We start from the raw sequence: 23,670 nt of genomic DNA, 5'->3' as shown, positions 1-23,670 counted from the left end.
CTCTCTCTCTCTCTCTCTCTCTCTCTCTCTCTCTCTCTCTCTCTCTCTCTCTCTCTCTATTGCGCCTGCGCAATGCTGCCTCTTGGTCACCCCGCCCCTTTGCGCCGCGGGAGGTTTACTTGTCTCTCGGCAACCATTGACCCGGGAAGCCAATCAGAGGGCAGCGTTCGTCCAGCCCCCCCCCCCCCCCCCCGTCAGCGCGGGGCGCAAGGATCCCTCGGGGCCTCGGCCGTCGCGCCCCGCCCTGGCTCCCCCGGGAGGCCGGCCGCGGGGCGGGGGCAGGGGCGGGGAGGCGCGGGGGAGTGGTCAGGCCGGTTAAGATCGGAGGGGGCGGCGGCCGGACCGCTCACTCGCCGCAGCTGTCTGGGGGCCTAAGTCTCCGCACGGCTCCTGCTGGGGGCTGCCCACGCCAACCACCTGCTTCAGTCACCTCTTCTTCCAACGCCCAGGTAAGTCCACGCTCCCATCCTCCACAGGTGGGAGGATGCTGCTGCGGTCCTCCGGTGGGGAGCCACGCACTCTGGCTCCGGGTGGGTCCCCGCAGAGCCTAGTGGGGTGCCCCGAAGATGGAGGCTAGATGCCGACAGGTGTCAGGACCCGTCCGGCTCCCGCGTCCCTGACGCAGGCTTACCTCTGTGAAGGAGCGCAAACTTTTCGGAGACTGCGCTCGGGCTTTGGGAAACTTGGGCGAGTTCCTGCTGGCCCGGCGGCAGTTGTGTAGGTGGCTCTTTCTCTGCTTCTGCTAGTCGGTACTCTAGCTCTGAGCTGCGCCCCTGTGGCGCGCTCACGGAGCCCGGAACCCCGGCGATTTTGAACCCCGCGGTTTTGGCGGCGTAGATGAAGACGCTGTGGTCGGGGGCTAAAGCCTGGCCGGAGAGGGGAGGGCAGTTCCCTGGGCTCAGTGCCCAGGATGGCGGCTGAGATCCTTCTCTATTTGGAACTGTGGGTACCGCGCGTGGCCAAATGATCGAAGCTGCGCGTCTCTCGGAAACTTCTCGAGAATACGGCGGCTGTGAGACCTGGTTCCTCCCCTTTGGGGATCGAAAGTCGCTTACTGCGTAGGCTGAAAGCCATGCAGTCAGTCAGTTGACTCTGATAGCGGTGCTGTTGGTGGCTTAGAGGCGCGGCTCCCGGATCGTCCCGAGCGTCTGCGAGGAGGGTGATAGCCCTTTTCCATAGAAAGAGTTAAGGAACCTGCAGTGCCAGCTGGTAGCCTTTACACCTAGCACTGGCGGACGGGCAGGCAGGCAGGCTACCTCAAAGTCCTGATGAGGAAATGCCTGGTTTTTCAAGAACGCAAAACTTCCACCGGCGTTGATTGTCATACCTAGATGCTCTGGGTCCCTTTCTCCCCTCTTCCCTTTAATGTGGAGAAACCCTTCAGAAAGTCCTGATCAATTCCTAAGTCTTAAGCCCCTCCCCTCTCAATTCGAGGATTAAAGTGCTTACAACGAAAGACTTAGTAGACTTACTGATTTATTAAGAATAGCTATATATATAATCCTTTGAATTATGACGAGTTTGGTATTCTGAAAGTAAAGTTAAAATGTTCAGATCTTCCTAAATTAGACCCCCAGCTGCCCCAGCTACCCTGGGAAGGAGGGTGACGGTGGCCATTGCTGGCTACAACAACTTCCACTGTAATTTGCTTGGCAAGGCAGCGAGGGAGCCAGAAAGCTAGCCAGGCAGCCAAGAGGGTGGTAGGAGAGCTTACCAAGAATTCTCCCGAGCGAGCGAGCTGGAAGTCACTAGAGGTGTGATTGTTTTTCCACATTTTACCCCGCAGTTGAAGGGTGTGGGGTGAAGAGTAAAGAAGGGCCACTTTTCTCTTCCTGCTGCAGCTGGACCAGCAGTGGCCCTGTCCTCTGCAGTCCTTGTTTGTGAGGATGGAGCGCTTAGTATCCCAATCAGAAACCTTCTCTCTGAAGAGATAGTTTGGTTTAGGAGTTCACACGATAGGAACTTTTAGAAGGATGAGTTCGATGTGTGGAATACTTGTCCCAGTATCTGCACAGGATGTCGATGACTGTCATTAAAATTGTGGGGGTTGTTCAGCGATCTCTAGACAGTTACCAAAAGAAAGGTCCCGAAGTTTTATGAGTGACTTTAGTGTGTGCACCTAGAACAAACAGTCACACTCTTTAGTCTGAGTTTCTCCCATAATACCTACCTTGTATCTAGAGATTAGGTTTGTGAACTCAGAAGGGAGGACTTGGCTCTTGGCCCTTGGCCCTGTTGGTCTGAGTGTGAGTGGAGTGCCAAGAGCTCACTCTTCAGCTTTTCCAGTTCTGCTGCACGCATAGCTCCCAAGCTTTCTGCAGAACTTTCAGCCTGGACGTCTCCCCCAGCCCCAGTGGGCTCCCAGTCAGGCACACGCTTAGCCTGCATGCTAAGTCCAAGGCCAGGCAGATTACACTTGCCTTGCACTGCCCATTGGAAAGTCCGGGAACCTCTCAACAATGAAGGCAATTTAAAAGTGGGCTGTTGTGCCCTGTTGTACTATTAGCTAGGCTCAGCTGTGACAAAATGGGAACGCCGCATTGAATGTTTCCTTCCTTCCTTTCCTCCCTCTCTGCCTCCTGCCCAGCTCCATCCACTAAGTAGTACCCTGCCTTCTCTCTTCTATGCTGTACTGTCTCAGAGTCAGCCATGGAAGAAGGGCAGCCTATGTTACTAAGAAAAACCATAGAAGCAGAGATGTGTTGAATTAAGATGATGTTTAGGGGTTTATCTTCCCTGTCCTCCTGAAAGCGAGCTCTCCCTCTCCCTCCCTCCCCCTCCCCCCTCTCAGTTAATAGGTGGTGAGGCAGAATGAGGTGTTTCTTGGACTAAGACTGGTCTGTTCCTTTTTCTCATCAATGAGGTAACGGGCAATATGGGGAGATGCCCTCTACCATCCCGCTGTTTTGACTGTAGCTGTTGAAATTGTATTATGACACCAGCCCCTCCATATTTAAAGGTGTGCTCGATGAGTTTAAAGCTACTTGAGGCAAGAGTAAAGCTGACCTCCTAATTTCTTGAACCCAAGGTTTCTCCCTCTTTGAAACCTTTTGATTGGATGCATTCATCGAAAGGAAGCTTAGAGTTCAAAAGGTTTATAGAAAACATCTTCACATAACTCTGTAAGGGAATCTTCTGGACTTTTTCACATTAATATTCTGTACAGCTGGCCCCTGGTAGCTTGTTCTTGAAGTGTTTGCAGAGCTTTTTGAAACAACAGGGACGAAGCTCTTAACAAGAAGAAGTAATTGCTGACACGAAGCAGCAGTTGTCCAGTGGTTGCAGAACATTTCCCACTGTGGGTCCTTAAATTGGGTGGTCCTTTTTTCTTGGATGATGGTGGTTGAGTCAGAAAGTGCTTCCTAGGTGGTGTTTGGTGCCAGGTGCCAGAGAGGCCAAAGGAATGGTATTCGAAAGGCCTGTGGAAGAACTTTAGAGGTGAGAGAGCTGGCCTGGCTTTATGATATACTTGAAGAACTTGTTTTTCTCTCAGTTGTCCTTGCACATGGACCCCAGAAAAGTGGGGTTTGTGGTCACTTCAGAGTCCTCACCCCTGCCTAAAAAGTGCATGCATGGCACATCTATCATGTGAATACACATTCTGCTGGGGGCTGCCTGCTGTTCCTTGCAGAGAAGGAAGCATGGTTGAAGTAGCTATCCTGCTGGACCAGGGGACCAGATGGGGCTTTTTGTGTTAGTAGCGCCAGATTTAAAAGGCTGGATGGTTTCCTGATCATCTTTTCAGTGAAGCCTCTGCAGCATAGGCTTGGAGCTAAGGAACAAGGTGCCTGCAAATTGATCGACAGCTGAAACTCCTAAAGCGGCCAGCTTCTAGCCCTACCGGAGCACCTCTACCCACCCCAGCCCCTGCTCTCCCAGCCCCTGCTCTCCCAGCCCCTGCTCTCCCAGCCCCTGCTCTCCCAGCCCCTGCCCTCTCAGCCCCTGCTCTCCCAGCCTCTGCCCTCCCAGCCTCTGCCCTCCCAGCCCCTGCCCTCCCAGCCCCTGCTCTCCCAGCCCCTGCCCTCCCAGCCCCTGCTCTCACAGCCTCTGATCTCCCAGCCCCTGCTCGCTCACTCAGCCTTTCTCTCTCCCGTGTTCACTCAGCTGCTAGCTCTGCTGACTCTTCTGTTTTGACTTTTTTGTTTCTCGACGTCCTCGCTGACCTGGTTTAGAGGGGACTGTGGACAGGAGCTAGATGAGAGCATCAGCAAGCCTCCCCATCTCTGGCCAATGCTCAGTCCTTTGTGCCTGGAGCACTAGAGTAAGCCCCCAGGAACTGCCCATCTCTGAGGACTCTCTGCCTTCTTCTAAGATTGTGATTTCCTGATGCTTTCCTTGATGCCCCATGGCCAGGTCTTCCTTAACTGTCCTTCTTTGCCGTGCAAAATACAGACTTAGATATTTGGAGAAAAAAACTGAACATAGTCCCTTCCCCTCTGACCTCTGTGCAGGCTCTGACTGACCTCTCATCTGAGAGGACTACCTTACCCCGCATCTGTCTGCTCCAGTATGTTATATGGGCTTTTTGTTTTGCACATTTTCTTGTTTTTATTTTAATTTAAAAATTTTAATATTGAACTGAAGGGGTTTGTTGTTGTCATTGTTTCGCCATCTCCCATTGTCTCCCCATCTGGCCCCTATCACGAAAACTGAAGAAAAATTCCCAGGGATCATGAGCCATCCCCTCCTCCCACCCAGTATTCCTTAGCTTCTACCCTTGGCCTTACAGGATGAGGCCAGGTACCTTCTATGTGACCTGGCTGTGTGTCTCTGACCCTCCGTGTGCTATGGTGACCCCTGCCCCTCTTTGTCATAGTTAGAGATCCGCGTCAGGATTCCACAGCTGCCTGAGGCTCTGGTGCTAGCTGTGTGTGGACTATGGGGATGTAGAGAAAAGAGGACGGTTAAGACACACGGATGTTTGCTCTGGGTTGTTCATCTAGAAGCCGCCACTGCTGTTGCTGCTGCTGTGTCCCATTCCAGACTGTTGTAGACTTTGTGCTTGCTTCCTTGCCTCTTGTAGGCGGACCCTTCTCTGGGGGACACCTGGGCACTGATCCTGGCAGACCCCTTGGCTACTTCATTTCTTTACTGTCATCTATGTAGCAGACAGAATCACTGCTCTCTCAGAGACATGAGACCATTTAAACAATAAATCAACTTGTCTGTTAAACTATGTTAGTAATCAGTGCAAAAAGATGTAAAACAGATTACATCCATTAGCTCAAGCCTTGGGGGTTATGCTGTCTTTTGTATATACTATGCACTTCTGTTTGGACCTTCTACCTTTCTAAGCTTGTGGCTACTGTACTAGGTGGTTCGAGTCTGGCCAAGACGCGCATGTGTTTTACTCTCAAATCCTGGTTCTCTCTGTGTGGGAAGCAATAGTAAGCTATCCAGAGGTCCAGGAGAGAATATATAGGCTGTATGCTCTGTGTGGCCAGGGATCTCTCTCTCCTGCCCTCGGGTCACAGAGTCCCAGGAGAGTGCTTAAAACACAGTAGGGTTGGGTGTCTGAGCAAAGGAGAAGGCGGCACTGACTTTCTGGTGAGCCTTCATCCTGCGAGGCAGACTTGACCCCTTAAAAATCAAAACCAAGGCTGGGGATTTAGCTCAGTGGTAGAGCGCTTACCTAGGAAGTGCAAGGCCCTGGGTTCGGTCCCCAGCTCCAAAAAAAGAACCAAAAAAAAAAAAAAAAAAATCAAAACCAAAGCAAGCAAACAAACGAAAACCCAAAAGACAGAAAACAAAAAACAAACAAAACAAAACAAAAACATTAACGACCCCAGGATGTTGGCGTCCTGTTCCTTGCTCCTGATTTAGCAGGCTTTTTTCCTTAGAAAATGGCTGGAAGTCAAGGAAATGAAATGTGAGATTGTCAGGGGACCGGGGCTGAGTTTATTACCAGTTAGACGTTTGCCAATCGTTTGTCATCAGTGAGAACTTACCAACAATTAAAAATTCAAACAGAAACGCAAGAGGAGTGAGCCATCAAGGCGAAGATGTCCGGGGATCTCTAGTGACAGTCTGGTGAGCTGGAGTGACTCATGAGGCTCTGTGCTGGTAGGACACCACCTCTTAGAAAGTCAGTGCCCGTGCAAATATTGTGCTGTGGATTTATTTCTCCATGTAATGCACCCCTCCATGATGTATTCAAGTTTAGCATGTTTCTCTCTGCCTGTTCCTATGCTTAGAGGTCTGCCACCTGCTACCTTAATGCCCCTACCCTGAGTGGATGACATGTAGTTCCCAACAGCCCTGAAACGGAGGCCAGCTTGCTCTTAGACATTTGTGAATGGGGTGTGTATACATGTCTTACCCTGATAAGCTCTGCATCTGAGAGCTAAGTGTTGCTGGTCCCTTTCCTGATAAGACCCAGGGATGCTACTAGTGATGAGGCAGGACTTGGAGACACTTGTAAAGGCTGAAGGTTTTTCAAGGCTCTCAGCTGGAGAACTGGATGGTGATACAGCCGTTGAAATAAACCTGAGGAATGTGGCCCAGTCCTCCTCTACACAGTCTCCTAGTTTGTTTTCAGTCCAGTCCACCTCTAAAACAAAAAGGACTGGCCCCTGTTCGGGGAGCCCTTTGTGTGAGTTCATACCAGTAATGTCTGACTTAGAAATGCATGCTGTGGCAACCATTACATTTCTAGTTCAATTTGTGCAGTCAAAGCTTCCTGTTGACACCTTGGGGGGAAAGCGCTCAGGGGCTTTCTGCCATGCTGCTAACCCATAGTGTCTGCATTCTGACAGCATTAATACTTATATCAGCAGTGACTTCGGGGTGTTCTCTTGACTATTTACACTTCCAGCCCTGCCTATTGGAATACCCGCCCCAGTGTTTTGATTCTGTTCTGTGCCTTTGAAGTCACAGCATGACTCCTTCCGGTATTATCTCCCCACCCCACACTTGCTTAGGCATCCTACTTTGAGAGGTAGGAAGCAGCTTTCTGTTTGGAGCTCTGTTCAGGTAGTGTCTGCATGGGGCACAGTTACTGATAACTACTGGGTATTGGTATCAGAAGGGGGTGTGTGTGAGAATCTTGGCACACAGCAAGGCAGCCCCCTCCCTTTCTATGCCCCAGGGCCTCTGCCGTGGGAAACTGACCAAACTTTTTGCCTTTGGTAAACATCCATGTGAAATGGCTCCTGATAATCCTGAGAAAATAGACCGAGGGCTCCGGCTGAATGTGAAGGAGGCCAAAAGTGAGAAAAGGACATCTGTGAAGGCTGGTGTCTCGCTGATGTCGTTGACATGTCTTCTCTGGGCACAGTTTTCTGGCCAGGGACAGCTCTCGTGAGCTGGGGTAGAATGGGTGGTGGGCATTTGGATGGGTCAATTGTAAATAGGGCTGTGTTACTTGTGGGTATGAGAAACACCTGACAGAAGGGTGTGTTTCGGCTTACAGCTTTACGGTGCCTGAGCATGGCAGGGAGGTACAGCAGTAGGAGAGCGAGTTCTAGTTAGAGAGCAGGGAGAGATGAACCCTGGTCCTCCGCTTGCTTTCTTCTCCTTATTCAATCCCAGACCCAACCTGTAGGGAGATGCTGTGAACATTCTCGGTAGGTCTTTTCCCACCTCAGTTGAACCTCCCTGGAAAGGCTCTCTCAGACACCTCAGACACAGCCAGAATGTGTTACAAAGATGAGTCTGCAGCCCTCAGCTCGACAGCGTAGAGTAATTCTCACAATGGTGTATTGGGAGAAAGTTTTGTAGAATATTCTTTATTGCCTTTAAAAACAATAAGGCATTTGTTTATCTAATCCCACTGGGCTTCCTCATCTGGACTTTTCTGTATACTTGAAGCACACACGAGTGTGTCTGTTGGCTGGACTCTCTAAATGTGCAGTGACTCTTCACTGTTGGGAATCCAGGCTGTGAGGAGGGACTGGAAGCCAACAGACTAAGGGGGGCTTCTCTGTTACCTGAGGCCTTAGATAACTTCAGGCCTTTATGATTCCAGAGCTACAGGAAGGGAAGGAGGGAGGACATCTCTTCCGAAGGCCAAATCCACTTCAACTCTGGCTTCATTCTTCACTTCTCAGCTGCTGGCTTTTTATGTCATTCAAAGACCTTGGCTGAAGCCTGGGATGCCCCTCAGTTCTGGAGCACTCAACTTAGTAACACAACCCCTTAGTCTCATAAGTGCACACACATGGAGATGTCCAAATGCATGTCCGTGCACACCTGGGATCTGGTTCTTTTCCCTCAGGTCAAAGACTCTTAAGTCAGACTGTATGGGTGTGCGGGAAGTGACAGATGTCTTATCTGTGGTTGGGTGGCCTTTGTGATCTGTCCTAGGTTGTTTCTGTTTTCAGGTATGTCCCAGGCTAGCCCTTGGGGGGCTGGTAACTCTCTATAAATATACCTCCCTTTGCTCAGCAGCTCCTGGTTGCTTTGCCCTCTCAGCTGTAGAGAAGCTCTCTTTAGTCCTGTTGCTTTATCATGGACCAACACTCCTGTCCCCCCAGTCACCAAAGGACATCCTACTGGTTATTTATCCTGTAAATGATGCCCCACCCACTGCTGACAAATCTGGTCTGCCATTACTGCAGCCTCTCAGTGCTTTTCAGATCATCTGATTGGCTGGCTCCTTCCACTTCTCTGTTCTTCTGAACTGGCTTCTCATCTCTAACATTGCCCACGCTCCAGCCCCAACTTAGCCGGGATCTTGGAGCACTGATAGGCCGCCTTCTTTGAAGCATTAGCTCCTAGTGTACCCATACTCACTATTGCCATTCCGGTAGCTCCAGTGAGCTTGGATATATCCTAAAGTCATCTTGACTATGGGGGAGCAGTTTCTGTCCTGACACGCTCTACACGTGTCTGCCCAGCCTTTAGCACCTGCCATCTGGTCTTGCCTCACTCTAGTGGGTCAGAATTCTCTGCCACCCTCTGATTAAAACACCTCCGTGCTTTTTTCCCTGTTCCTTCTACTTAGTGCCACCCCCTCCCATGGCCACCGGAACAGCTAGCTCCTCTGAAAGTCTTCTCCCACTCTGTAACACACCACAGCTATCTACCTGCTTACCCACTGGAGGAAAAGCCTTTTCAGTCCTATTCCTGTCATGGGCAGCAGTGTGTCCTTGGACAGTTTGCAGTATGCTTCCACTCTTGCTTCCACAGTGTCTGCCCCTGAAATGAGTGGAAACAGCATCTCCTCTGTAGGGATGTCAAGGACTCTTACGTATTTATATACAGTACAGCATGCGTGTGGAGGTCAGAGGGCAACCTGTGAGAGTTGGTTCTTCCACCATGTGCGTTCTAGATCATGAGGCTTGGCAGCAAGTGCCTTTACCTGCTGAGCCATCTTGCCTGCCCTGTACTGCTTATATAGAAACCAGACCCGTCAGACATAGAGCTCTTGACATCATTGTCTTGTTGCCTGTCTGGGATGAGGTCCTGGGGCTGAGCACCCAGGTGCATTTCTTGTTTTCTACCCACAGCTGTAGTGGCTACTGCTATGCAAAGCAGCCCCAGGGGACCGTGCCTTTGTCAGTGCCTGTCTGGCTTTCTGTGAAATGGGTAGAAGTTACCTTGTGGGAAGCAGAGTGGGACCGACTAGAGGATATTTGTTTGAAACCACAGGTGTTCAGCCTCTTTGAGAAGTAGGACTTACCAGACATGGTGGTCTGTGAGTGATTTCCAGGGTCTCTGTGACAGCTACCACTAAGCCACATTGGAGGCTTTTGGGCCTAAATACTTTGGTTCTAGAGCAGGCAGTGAAGTGTGATCCACTCAAACAGGAGGCAGTAGGTGGGTGAGGAGCCATGGTCAGAGTCAGAAGGCAGCTTGGTCCCCCCCCCCCATCCCTCCTTGGTTAGAACCACTAACTTTTTGTTCTAGAAATACTTGTCTAAGTAGCAATAAGAAGAGGTTATCTAGTGCACTCGTGGGCTTTGACCTCTGTTCCCTGGTGTCCCCTAACCTCCTGCCCTCCAGGGCCCTTTGAGGGAGGAGTCAACAGTTCCAAGAATTAGGACCTTGGCTCCAGGGACAAGGTCCTGGGCTTTTATGAACCATACTGTTTAAATTGGGGATGGGGGGAGCTTGGCTTGTGAAGGTTACCTGGGAATTGATTACAGCAGTGGCTTCTGTGCGCTATTTCCTTTGGTTTTACACACCGTCTACCCCGTACTTTATGATGAATAAGAAACAAACTTGACCTGTGGTTTTCCCTTCCTTGGGTCACTGAGATGGGAGGCAGCGTGGTGTATGGTGAACATTACTCTCAGTCACTTTTACTTCTACCTAAATGTTCAGGGTTTTAAGTCTCTTTATGTCTAGAGTCCTCTTGTCCACAGGGGAGAAGAGTTTGTGCAGAAGATAAACAGACAGGAGCCCTTGCCCTGGCTGGGGGTGTCTTTGTTCCATGCCCACATTTCACTGAGAAGCCTCGGGTCTGTGCCCAGGCTTGGTTCTTGCCCATGGATGGCACTTAGCCCAACCTGAAAAGCTTTATGAGGAAGACGCACATTTTTAAAAAGAGAGCGTTCTGGAACAGCGAAAGGGAATTCTGCCACCAAGGGGAATGAGAGGCGATGGCTCCTCTCTTCATTCGTAAACCTACAAGAGAGGCAGGAAAAAGCATTGCTCAGTTCCCTCTGGTGTGGATGACAGGCTCCAGGAAGTGAGCTTCAGCTTAGCCCAATGACCAGTTCTGGAACCACCTTTGCTGACTCCCTCTGTGTAGAAGCAAGCGGAGCTGTTCCTCAAACATTGACTTTACCGGACTTCAAGTTAATTTGTTTCCTTGCCCCTGTTGTGTTAATTCTGCTAACTAGAATTTGCCTTGGGCCAGGGCCTTTCATGAGCTGATCACGCATGTTTCGTGTGATTCTTTTGTGTGGGAGTTACATAAGTGTTGATTTAAAGCAGTTAATTAAAATGGAAACTGTTGAACTAAGGTCTGGTGTGTTATCTAACCACCAAGGGCTGTAAATTGCATTTATTCTTACAAAAGCAATGTTGAAGAAATGCAGGGATATGCATTTGCATTATAACAATTGTATCTTTATATATTTAGAAATTTATTTTTTATTATGTGTATATGTATGTGTCTCTGTATGTATGGGTCTATAGACATGAGTACAGGCATCCTGGGAAGCCAGAGGAAGGCCTTAGATCCCCTGGAATTTGACGTACAGATGGCTGTGAACCACTCACCATAGGTGCTAATATCTGTTCTCAGGTCTTCTGCAAGAGCACCACACACTCTTAACCACTAAGCCATCTCTTCAACAAGACCATCCCTGCCAAATATCTTATTAACTTATATTTTCTAATGAGCCAAGGATTTCATAGATATATTGCCTAAATTTATAAATGCATTTGGGTCAGCTTGACTTTGTCTTGCTTGGATTATGGTGAATTGGGAGAACTAAAACCATACTATAATTGTGGCATCAACCCACGTCCTATGCTTTTGATGGACTCCATCCCCCTCCCCCGAAATTTACTCCACTCTACATACTTACATCCTAAGAAGTTGGTCTAGAGGAAGCCAACATAGAATCTTGAATTTCTAAGCCTACTTACTGCCTTTAAAAAAGAAAGAAGTTCTTGCACTTGGAGCCAATAATCAGCAAGAGGGCATCACAGAGGGAGAGAGGGCATCACAGAGGGAGAGAGGGCATCACAGAGGGAGAGAGGGCATCAGAGGCAGCTTTTTGTTTGGTCTGAAGTGAGAAGTAGCTGCCTTGGAAACTTTTGCAAATGTGCTTTGATACTGAGCATTGCATAGTCAAGTCATGGGGAGATGGGCAGACCTGGTATTTTGAGTTTTTCTTTTAATATAAGCAGTGGATGTCTTTTTTATTTTTAAAGTATGTTAGGTAGAAACTTGATGAAAGACCTTCCAGAGGGAAATCCTCCTCTTCCCTGCATCCCCTGCAGAGCTCAATGTTTAAAGGAGGAGGGAAAGCTTCCAAATACATTTGATTTATTTGATGCACGGATGTGGAAATGAGGCAGGGAGGCACTGAAGAAGTTTACTTCAGGGGCTGATGAGTAGAATTCTCATAAGAGAAAGATGTTAGAATGTGGGTTATGAGATTTTTAAATTTCTATCTGTGAATACATCCAAGTCCAAAGGGTATAAAAGGCATTTTCTTTTCCACATCCACCCCAAACTGAAGATGGTGCTTTGTTCAGATGGAGTTATGTTTAGACACAGAGTTTTGCATGTACAGTTTTACCCTTTACCACTTGTGGTCACAAGCACGCATTTTTTATATTCTTACACACAGAGCAGGCACTGTTCCTTTGAACAACTGCATGCTTCTGGGCATGGCTGTATACGCACGTTAAATAATTTATCCCTCTTCTGCTGTGATGTATGCTCTCAGCTTTATGAAGATCTCTGTGCATCCTTGCAACTATACTGAACATCAGAGGAGAAGGGGTAGAAGCAGAACAGATAACGGAATTTAAAAGTTGAGTCTTCCACGTTTTGGTCATCCTTCTTGAACTTCCTGTGGTCTGTGGGCTGCATCTTGGGTAATTCAAGCTTTTTGGCTAATATCCACTTATCAATGAGTGTGTACTATGTGTGCTTTTCTGTGATTGAGTTACCTCACTCAGGATGATACTTTCTAGTTCCAGCCATTTGCCTATGAATTTCATAGTCATTTTTTTGATAGCTGAGTAGTACTCCATTGTGTAGATGTACCACATTTTCTGTATCCATTTCTCTGTTGAAGGGCATTTGGGTTCTTTCCAGCTTCTGGCTATTATAAATAAGGCTGCTATGAACATAGTGGAGCATGTGTCTTTGTTGTATGTTGGAGCATCTTTTAGGTATATGCCCAAGAGAGGTAGCTGGGTCCTCAGGTAGTGCAATGTCCAATTTTCTGAGGAACCTCCAGACTGATTTCCAGAATGGTTGTACCAGTCTGCAATCCCACCAACAATGGAGGAGTGTTCCTCTTTCTCCACATCCTGGCCAGCATCTGTTGTCACCTGAGTTTTTGATCTTAACCATTTTGACTGGTGTGAGGTGAAATCTCAGGGTTGTTTTGATTTGCATTTCCCTGATGACTAGGGGGGAAAATATCCATAGGAGGGGATATAGAAGCAAAGTTTAGAGCAGCAACTCAAGGAACGGCCATTCAGAGCCTGCCCCACATGTGGCCCATGTATATACAGCCACCAAAACTAGATAAGATTGATGAAGCTACAAAGTGCATGCTGAAAGGGACTGGATATAGATCCCTCCTGAGAGACACATCCAGAGCATACCCAAGACAGAGGTCAATGCTAGCAGCAAACCACTGAACTGAGAATAGGACCCCCTTGGAGGGGATTAGAGGAAGTATTGAAAGAGGTGAAGGAGCTTGCAACCCATAAGAACAACAATGCCAACCAACCAGAGCTTCCAGGGACTAAACCACTACTGAAATACTATGCATGGACTGACCCAGAGCTCCCAACTGCATATGTAGCAGAGAATAGACTTGTTGGGGCACCAGTGGAAGGGGAAGCCCTTGGTCCTGCCAGGGTTGGATCCCCAGTGCAGGGGAATATGGGGGAGCAGTAAGGGGGATGTATGGGGGGGGAATACCCGTGTGGGGGAGGGGGAGGGGGAGGGGATGGACACTTATGGACAGAAAACTGGGAAGGGAAATAACATTTGAAGTGTATGTAAAGAAATATATCTGGGGGCTGGGGATTTAGCTCAGTGGTAGAGCGCTTGCCTAGGAAGCGCAAGGCCCTGGGTTCGGTCCCCAGCTCCGAAAAAAAGAACCAAAAAAAAAAAAAAAAAGAAATATATCTAATAAAAATAAAGTTGAGTCTTACATAGTTCTTCAAGGAGCCTAGGGCTGTACACCAGCGCTATCTGCTGTCCCACATGAGATTGAGCTTTGCCACTGTGGCAAATGAAAATAATTTTATGGTTGGGGATCATCATATATATATTCCAAATCTTCTTCTCCCCCTCCTCTCCTCCTCCTCACCATTCCTTTTTATTTATGGATTGGTTTTTTTTTATTTGTTTGCATTTTCATTTGTTTGAGTCAGGGTCTCTATTAGCCCAGGTTAGTCTCAAACTTACAATTCTCCTATCTCAGTCTCTTAAGTGATGATCCTAGGCGTGAGCTCCATGCGTGACTTCCTTTATTGTTTTGAATGCTTACTTCTTCATAGTAAATCCTCATATTATTTGATTTACATATTTAAAAATTTTGTCCCAACAATGTAACCTTTTGTGTTGATAGCAGAGTTCCCATCTGTATGCCTCTTCCCTCTATTACAAGCTGATAGAGCTCATTTCCATTTTTTTTCAGAACACTCTATTTCTGCCCCTCATCTATTGTGAACCTTACAGGGTATCCAGCCTAACATAGGTTTTAACTTTGAATCTGCTGCCAATATGAAGCTGTGTGAAAGTCTTCACATGTGCACTTTTTGGTGGCTTCTGGATTTTCTGTGGTCCCAGACAGCCCTTCTGTCCTGTGCTAGAACAGTTCTGACTTTAGCACCACATAGAGGTCCTTTTGGAGATTTCCTTAAAATTATTCCTTTCATCTCACTTGTTGACCACGTTGTTAACACATTTCTCAGACATGGTGTCAAATGTGTAAGGCTTGGAAGTGCAGCAGGTGGCTGACAGCACAAAGCAACTCAACCAGTGTGCCTGACTGAAATCCACCTCACCAGACTCCAGGTGGTCTAGCTTCTAGCTGTGGCTCAAAACAGGGCTCAAACCACAAGGCCTTCCTGAAATCATTTGAATTTGCTCAGGCGTATAGCTCCTGTACACCGCTCATAAAAAGGGGGAGACAAAGAACCACCAAGTGTACAGTGAGCACAGAGAAAAGAGAACCCAGCTGTCCCAAATCTGGCTGGAAGGCAAATGCCAGCATCAGTAGATGTTAGGTGTGCATTCAGGCTGTCCATCACAGGCGGGCCATGCTAGGATGCTCTAAATAGCTGTGGGCTTTTAAAGCCTCTTTCATCTTTCCCTTGCAAATGCTCTGCTATAGCAAGTGGAGGGGCACCCAATCCGAGAGTCCACCAGAGCCTGCTTCGATCTTGGGTAAGGGTAGGCCATTTCCAGTTGAGCAAATTGACAGTCCCTGAACTTTTGTGTTCCTGCACAGGCTCAAGAGGCTCCTGTCACCCCCAGATCATTGCTTTCTCCAGCCTTGCACCCGCTTTCCTCCCCTCTGGTGTTCTAGCAACAGCTCACCGTGGCTTTGTTATCTGTGCCCCTCCATAAGTGAACACTTCTGTGCTTTCCTTTTGGCCTCAACAGGAGGACAGCCTCTCTTTTGTCTGTCTGTTGTATCTGCCTCCTTCCACCAGAGCTGTGTAAACCATGTCCTGTATTGTTGTCAATCTCTGTGATGGGAACGGTAAAAGCTCATCTCCATGTGACTACTGGGTACCCTGGCACTGTTACAGCCACAAATCCCTGGACTGAGGCAGGCTTGAAATCCATGTTGGAGTCCAAGGAGAATGCACTGATGTGCATTAAAAAGCAGCAGCTTCCACACAATGGGACTGTGGCTGGTTGAATGCTGTCCACACATAGCTTTGCAGGGTGGAAACCGTTACTGGTGAAATTGGAAGACTGTGTCAAGACTTTGTTTCAGCCTTTGTATCTGTCTACATGACATTGAATCCAAAGGAATCCACAAGCATTTTGGGTTTCTAAGATGCCAATGTCTGCTATTATGTATTGGGATTTCCAGGGCTTCATCATTTTCATCTCTTTTAAAGTGAGATATACTTCCATAGTACCAAGTGAAAGTGTAGCTCAGCGGTAGGCACTTTGCCAGCATGCGCACGGCCCAGGCTGCAGTCCCCAGTGTGCTACATGCATGCGCACACACAGTCATTGGGAAACTTTGTAGTTCCATCATGTGGGGAATGAGACGTGCTTTCTTCCCTTCTGGTCTTCCGTTTAACTTTATTCCTCTTAAAGAGCTTCAAGGAACTCTTCTGAGGAAGGCTTTTGGAAGTTTACCTGCCCCGAGGCCTTGTATTCTTGTAGAAGGATAGTCACTGCAAAGTAGATCTAACTTCTCCTTGACCACTGCTATTGTCCCACAAACAACTCCACTCTGTCCCACATGACATGATATTTGTTGTAGGACAGATTATGGCCATATAGGAAAAGGAAGTGGTTGTCTTCCAGAGCTGAGATGTAGCCTATTTGGGGAGAGCAAATGGAGCAGTAGTGTGTATACGTGTGTGTTTGTGTGCATGCATGTGTGTATATGTATGTATGTATGTGTGTGTGAGTGTGTGTGTGAGAGAGAGAGAGTGCATGTACGTATGAATGTATGTGTGCATGTGTGTAAATGAGAGACAGATAGAGAGAATGTATGTGTGTGTGTATGTGTGTGTGTATGTGTGTGTGTGTGTGTGTGTGTGTGTGTGTGTGTGTGTAAGTTGCACTGGTTATTAGGATTTAAACATCTACCAGTTCAAGATATAGTTAGGGAACTAAAAGCAGAAGTAACTTCTATAGAAACCAGAGGAAATTGTAAAACATACAGGTTCTATTTCTCTCTGCCATTAGAGGTCCTTCAGTGTTGTTTAGATGACATGATTAGTTTGCTGTTCTTCACATAAAACAGCCCATTTCACCCCTCCCCCACATAGGTCAAGCACCCCAGCAGCAGCTAGAGCACCCATACAGAGCAAAGCAATGCTTTACCACCCTGCTGTCCAGTGAAGCTCGTGCCTTGGTGGGTGTTCTTCTTGGCGTCTGAATGTGTTTCACGGTCCCAGCTGTGCAGAGCGGCAGGCACTGTTGACTGCTGTTTTGCTTGAAGTTGTTCAGAGATAGGTCAATGCCTTTGCACTGAGTCCTCCACTGATTCCCACTGGAATCCTAACTGGTTCTCACCCTTTACTCTTCAGCTTCCCTGGCCACAACATCCCCTAAGATGGCAGACGAGGGCAGCAGTACCAAGGACTCCGAGTCCTTCAGCGTGCTCAACTGGGATCAAGTTAGCCGGCTGCATGAGGTCCTGACTGAGGTCGTACCCATCCATGGACGTGGCAACTTTCCAACCTTGGAGATAACCCTGAAGGACATTGTCCAGACTGTCCGAAGCCGGCTGGAAGAGGCGGGCATCAAAGTGCAGGACGTCCGGCTGAACGGCTCTGCAGCCGGCCATGTTTTGGTCAAAGACAACGGCTTGGGTTGCAAAGATCTGGATCTGATCTTTCACGTGGCTCTTCCCACAGAGGCAGAATTCCAGCTGGTGAGAGATGTGGTTCTGTGCTCCCTTCTGAACTTTCTGCCAGAGGGCGTGAATAAGCTCAAAATCAGCCCCGTGACTCTGAAGGAGGCGTATGTGCAGAAGCTGGTGAAGGTCTGCACAGACACAGACCGCTGGAGCCTGATTTCCCTCTCCAACAAGAACGGGAGGAACGTGGAGCTCAAGTTTGTCGACTCCATCCGGCGTCAGTTTGAGTTCAGCGTGGACTCTTTCCAGATCATCCTAGATTCTTTGCTCTTTTTCTATGACTGCTCCAGTAACCCCGTCTCCGAGCATTTCCACCCTACGGTGGTCGGGGAGAGCATGTACGGGGATTTTGAGGAAGCCTTTGACCATCTTCAGAACAGGCTGATCGCCACCAAGAACCCTGAAGAGATCCGAGGTGGGGGTCTTCTTAAGTACAGCAACCTTCTTGTGCGGGACTTCAGGCCTGCGGACCAGGAGGAGATCAAGACTCTGGAGCGCTACATGTGCTCCAGGTTTTTCATCGACTTCCCCGACATCCTGGAGCAGCAGAGGAAGCTGGAGACCTACCTTCAGAACCACTTCGCCGACGAGGAGAGAAGCAAGTACGACTACCTCATGATTCTTCGCAGGGTCGTGAATGAGAGCACCGTGTGCCTCATGGGGCACGAGCGCAGGCAGACCCTGAACCTCATCTCTCTCCTGGCCTTGCGTGTGCTGGCGGAACAAAACATCATCCCCAGTGCCACCAACGTCACCTGTTACTACCAGCCAGCTCCTTATGTCAGTGATGGCAACTTCAACAACTATTACATTGCCCACCCTCCAGTTACCTACAGTCAGCCTTATCCTACATGGCTGCCCTGTAACTAACCTTAAGACCTGAGGGTTTCCACAGTGGGAACCCATTTAGGGCAGGGGCTCTCAGGTAGGAGAGCCTCTTTCTAGACGTAGGTGTTTGGCTTTTAAAGGGGACTCAGCTCTGACTCTGTTTTTCTTTGTGTACCCATTGGAATAGTCCACAGACTGTCGTGAGCCAACCCTAAAAGGACCCATAGAACAGTGCCACTCGGGGAGATGCAAAGGAAGCGTGACTTCTCACCATCTTTTTAAGATAGTCACTAACACTTCCCAGACATTAATTAGCACTTGGGATTTGAGCTCGGCACAGTCTCTGAGATTGGACAGCCAGCGTATGAGAAACAATCCAGGCGCTCTCCTTGGCTGAGTCTACGGTAGACTGCAGGCTCTCTCATTCAGGATTCTCAGCAGTCACGTGAAAGCTGAGCTGATAGTCTCTTACTGTGTCGATTTTAGTCAGCTCCCCAAACTGATAAAACATGAGGGTGCTCTTTGTGACTGAATTTTCACTCACGGGACTAAGTTGTGTATGTCTAGTCCCCATCGGCAGAGCTGAGAATTTCATTCATCAATAAACCAAAGCCAATAGCTGGAGACTTGAGATCTGGTTGGAAGTGGTTTATGGTATATGCTGTGCTTTATCAAGGAATTATGAGATATTGTGGAGAAAAAAATGACCTTTTTTCTTGAAATGTAACTTGAAAACAAAATAAAATGTGGAACATAATGTTAAAGTAGAATTGTGGTGGCGGAGGGGTGGTGATTGTCGATAGGAAACATGAATGTTTTGTTTTTGTTTTTGTTTTTCTTTTCTCTTTAAAGAATTCTTATTGAATGACACGTGCCCCACCCCCTCCCCCATTGGCTCCCTGGTGACTGACTCTCCTTTGCTCTTCTTAAGAGTAAGGAGTGTAGGGGCTGGGGATTTAGCTCAGTGGTAGAGCGCTTGCCTAGGAAGCGCAAGGCCCTGGGTTCGGTCCCCAGCTCTGAAAAAAAAAAAAAAAAGAACCAAAAGAGTAAGGAGTGTAAAAAGAAAAAAAAAGAGTAAGGAGTGTATTGTGCCTAGAGTCACTGTCACAACTGATAGTGTCTTCCCACGTTTTAATTGGAAGCTCATCATTCCCAGTATGACAAAGATTTTGCTGGAGTACATTGACCGTTCTTCACCAATCCCTTTAAAAGTAACCGTTGCATTCCCTAGATAGTTTCCACAGTAGGAGAGTCCAGGAGAAAAGAGTGGCCAGTGGAACCATTCTAGAATTTCACTTCCTCTCTCCATGTTTCAGGGGAGTAGGGGTTTTGTGTCAAGTCTGGCCCTGTGTGTTCTAGCTACCAAGGCTCTCTGATGTCCCCGGGTAAGAGACCGGAGAGTCAAGGATGCTCTTCCTTATTCTGTAGATTTAAGCATTATATTTATGTTCTGCACTTTGGAAGGAAAACAGTGTTAATTGCTGGCCCAAATCAACAGTCCACAGGGAGGGATCTAGACGACTATGGCTTTACCTAGTGTGTTCAGAAGAGAGATTTCCCCTTTTGAAATTTTCTGTGGGATATTTTAGAATGCATCACTTTAGGGTATCCAGGGGAAAGATATTCAGTGTTGCCAGCAAGCTTGATTTCTGAAGTGATTCCATCAAATCCATGATCTCAATTGCTACTTTGTTCAGTGACCGTAAAAATCCAAAGATCCAAACTACTGCTTTGTATATGCTTTAAGCAATGGAGTTTTCTTTATGCAAAAAAGGATGTAGTAAAAATGAAGTGGCTGACCTTTTTCTAGTGATGTGTTTTCAAGTTGCTTCTGAAATGTGCTTTATTAGTCCCGCTAAGAGTTGATCCAAATGTATCTTCACTTGTAGCCATGTTAAGTTAGGTCACCAGAAGACTTAGTATAACAAGTTTCTATTGCCCTTTGAATCTTAGTTAGGTTTGAATTGACTTTGGGTTTTGTGAGGGGGACCTGAGTTGTTTCATGATTAAAAGGAAGGTAATGAAAAGGGAACCCAACTTTGAAAACTACCGTCATCCATGACCTTAAAAGGCTACAGTTGTAATCAAAGGAGAACATGTTTGCACAGAACTAGGCTTGTCCAATCAAAGCTTTTGAAATGTGTTGGAGCCTCCCTCAATGTAAGCACTTGCTAATAGAAGCAGAAACCAGGACTGCTTCAGTTGACAAGGCTTGGGGACAAGTAAGGGACTGGAAAATTTCCGGCATCTTCTTGGGATTCTTTACGCTTTATATATATACAATTTCCCAGTCTGGCCGTATTGTCTTCTGAGGATGGAGAGAGGAAAGAGAAGTTGTAAACCACCACTAGATGCTGCCTTGATAGGTTCCTTTTAGTCTGCCCAGCTGTTTTGTAGGTGAAGAATTGATGTGTGTCCTAGAACTGTTACAGTGAAAAGTTACATTGACCAAAGCTCCATTTTTAAGATACAAGCCCTGGATTGTGGCTATCCGGACCAGAGTTGTCTCTATTGCTCTGTGTGAGCCTCTGCCAGACCAGAAAGAAACAGGCCAGGTAACCTTGCACTTCAGATGTTGGGACGTTTTATCTGAAACCTGCCTTTTGTGCTCTTCATGTATGCATCAGACACTCTTCTACCGAATCCAGTAGTTTTGTGTGTGTGTGTGTGTGTGTGTGTGTGTGTGTGTGTGTGTGTGTGTGAGTGTGTGGGGTGGGTAATGTGAAACCTGGCCTTGGCAGAGGGCACTGAAGGGCAAGTGCAGGCTGTAACCTAAATGGAAGCAGTCTTTCATTTGCTCTTTTTTTCCCCCAGAACTCTGACCTGCTTTCTGAGTTGGTTCTCTCAGTCAGGGGCAGCTGTGCTGAAAACCGTGTCTTTACCTTGAGCTCGCAGATGCACACTCTTGGGTTTTAGCCTGGAGCTTCATTCAGGCTCACCCTTCAGCCTTACTACTCCTTGGTGTCGGTCATTGCGGTGATGAGACCGACTCCTCATGCCTCTAAGTCAAATTCCTGGTGACTGCCTGTGGGTGAGGCATGGCCTGCACCTGGGCCTGACAGATGAGTGCAGTTGAGTAAAGAAGATTCTTGATTCTTGTCTGTTTTTTCTTTTTTGGCTTTCCAGTGTTTTCCCACTCCTGTTTGACTTAATTTGGAACTCATGTCAGAGTGATCTGTGTGTGTGTGTGTGTGTGTGTGTGTGTGTGTGTGTGTGTGTGTATGTGTGTATGTGTGTGTGTGTGTGTGTGTGTGTGTGTGCTTGTCTGTACTTTGTGGTAATGCAGTAATAGTTGCCTTGCTAAAGCCCACAGTCTGCTCTCCTTCCAGCTGACCTCTGGTGCTAGCCCTGTTCTTCATGGTGGGCTAGGATTTTACCCAGTACAGCTTCAGTCTTGGGAAAATGGCTCCACTCAAAACCAGCTTTGGGAGCACGTCCCTTCTATCGATCTTTCTTGTACTGGGACCCTGTTTCAGGACGCTGTTAGTCCTTAGCTCAAAAGCTTCCTGTAGAGGTTGGATTAAAGTATAGCTCTCTAAGCATGAAGCAGGCAGCCCTGATGCTCCCCCAACCCCTGGCATTACTTTCTGAGTATCTAACAGGGTTTCACATTAGGGAAAACCCTCGGAGGTGATTCTATAAATTGAAAGATTTTTCTAATTTTCAAAGTTGGATTTACATCACTAATCTGAGACAGAATTTCACAGCTAATTATGTAATGCAGTCTAATTTTGGAATGCAGTCTAATTTAACCAGTTGAATCCAAAGGGTAGAGGAGAGATGCTTAAAAAGTCCTGGCAACCTCTCAGGGTTATTGGTGCAGCTCTCTGAGGGAAAAAAGTTGTTTTGTTTTCTTCTTCTTCTTTTTTTTTTTTTTTTTGCTTTTATTGATTTTGGTTTTTTGAATTCAAGTGCCTCCTTGTTTACCTGTCACTTTAAAAAAATACTTTTAAAGTATAAGCTTCAAGAATTTTTGAGTTCTAGAGTTTTGCCTGGCTGTTGAGATTTGGTGCAAATTCTCATGTGTGTTTATATAGGAAGGTGAGTTGACCATCCACTGAGGAGGGTAGAACTAATTAACATGATCTGTGGTCTTTACAAAAGAGAATCCAGCTACCTGGCCTGTGGGTGTGTGTATTTGTGAAAACTTAAATTTCCTGAAGCATCTATTTCCACATTAATATGGATGAAAAGTAAAATTTCCTTTGGACTAAATTGGAAGCTTTCTCTTCTGTATCTGCATAGGCTTGAACTATTCCTTGGCAGTGCCTAGAGATACGGGGTTCCTTCTTGGTACCGGTCACTCACCTCCTTATGTGACACAGATGAGATTTCTTCTCAGTGCATATGTATTAGAACTTGATGGAATAAAAGCTTTGAGTTTGAGAAATAAAGGTATATTTAAAAGTGTAAAAACATTTGTCAGTCATCTCTTTGCTTTTATTTTTTTTTATTTTTTGGTCTTTAGTAATAAACTGTAGGTTTTAGGAAACATGGAGATGAAGAGTCTGTCACTACTGTCAACTTCGGCAGCACCATGACAGGTGGCAACTCTTGGTGCTGTGAGGGGACAGGGGACAGGAGGTCTGGCTACACTGAAGGCCATAACTCTTCTCTCCAAGGTGCCTGACTAACTTAAGCTGATCTTTGCTCTGGACCTCAAGCCCAGTTGCTAATTCCTCCTATAAGTAATGGCTTTCCTTACCTATTTTATGCAAACGAGGATGGAACCAGCAGTCTCCCATGCTCTGCATGTGGTCTACCACTGGGTTTATGGCCAGCCTCACAGTGTTTTAAATAATATGGTTCCAACAGCACCTGGTTTTATCTATTGGCCATGGGTCCATCACCATTTTAATAAGAGACTCCAAATAGCTACATATCCTATGTGGTTGCTCTTTAAGAAATTTCACTTTAAGAAATAATCTCTTTGAAGAAAGTGATGTGACTGACATTTAAAGGGTACAAATAGTTCTGTTCCAGAATGTCCATGTTTTGACTTGTGACATGACATTGTCATCTATAAGTACACTGGACCGCATCCAGCTGTTCTGGGAGGTGTGGAGACTCAGGTGCTCTGATCTCCAGCACCTCAGGTCTGTAACACTTCCTCTTACCCTATGTTTTAGAAGGCGTCCCTTCTGTGATGACATTTAACATCTTCACCAAAACCAAGTGTCTTCCATCTCGCCTTCTTGACCCTCCACATTTGCAGGCACATACTCTACAAAACATTCCTTAACATTGACCCTCAGTAGAACAGGGTGCTGTATTCCTGTTATACATTAAAACTGCTGAAGCCTTCTGTGCTTAAATAAATGCCATGTCCAGCTCTCTGTCAGAAGTACCTTGCAGCTAGCTCTAGTCTTTCTGTTCCACCAAAACTACTTCTGTTTTCAGAGATCAGAGCTCTTTCCCTTGCACACTACCATACACACTTAGCTTCTGTAAATTCAGCTGTCAGTCTGTGTCCCACTTCCTCTGGCTTACCAAGCCCCCATCCCCTCCCATGTTCCCACCCGTGTTCCCATTAGTGGCCTTGACTGGCTTGCATCGGTGCTTCACCTGTATTGCAACCTCCAACGTGTTTTGCTCTCCTTTGCCCTCCTCCCACACAACTGGCAGAGCTCTAATG

General features: G+C 47.2%; 1 protein-coding gene and 1 long non-coding RNA gene across 4 annotated transcripts in view; one reads left to right on the top strand and one right to left on the bottom strand.

Annotated features, from left to right (window-relative positions):
• Window positions 1-2,772, bottom strand: part of LOC120100896 (uncharacterized) — a 93,541-nt gene extending 90,769 nt beyond the window's left edge. Inside the window, exon 1 of the long non-coding RNA XR_010064361.1 lies at window positions 632-2,772. This is a non-coding gene — a long non-coding RNA (uncharacterized LOC120100896). The remainder of the gene's footprint in view (window positions 1-631) is intronic.
• Tent5c (terminal nucleotidyltransferase 5C) lies at window positions 217-22,451 on the top strand. Of its 3 annotated transcripts, none has more exons than XM_039102399.2 (3): window positions 240-449; window positions 5,971-6,063; window positions 16,876-22,451. In XM_039102399.2, the coding sequence occupies exons 2-3, from the start codon at window positions 6,048-6,050 to the stop codon at window positions 18,075-18,077; spliced, it is 1,218 nt and encodes a 405-aa protein (XP_038958327.1). In that variant the 5' UTR covers window positions 240-449; window positions 5,971-6,047; the 3' UTR covers window positions 18,078-22,451. The 3 variants fall into 3 exon arrangements, with proteins under 3 accessions (NP_001014063.1, XP_038958327.1, XP_006233100.1); XM_006233038.5 differs by having other exon boundaries at window positions 264-449; window positions 5,971-6,030; NM_001014041.1 differs by lacking the exon at window positions 5,971-6,063 and having other exon boundaries at window positions 217-449; window positions 16,876-18,666.
• Window positions 22,452-23,670: the final 1,219 nt, after the last annotated feature.

The sequence above is a fragment of the Rattus norvegicus genome, chromosome 2 (genome assembly GCF_036323735.1).
Source record: "Rattus norvegicus strain BN/NHsdMcwi chromosome 2, GRCr8, whole genome shotgun sequence".
NCBI classification, from domain to species: domain Eukaryota; kingdom Metazoa; phylum Chordata; class Mammalia; order Rodentia; family Muridae; genus Rattus; species Rattus norvegicus.
This window is presented reverse-complemented; position numbering and strand designations above follow the sequence as displayed.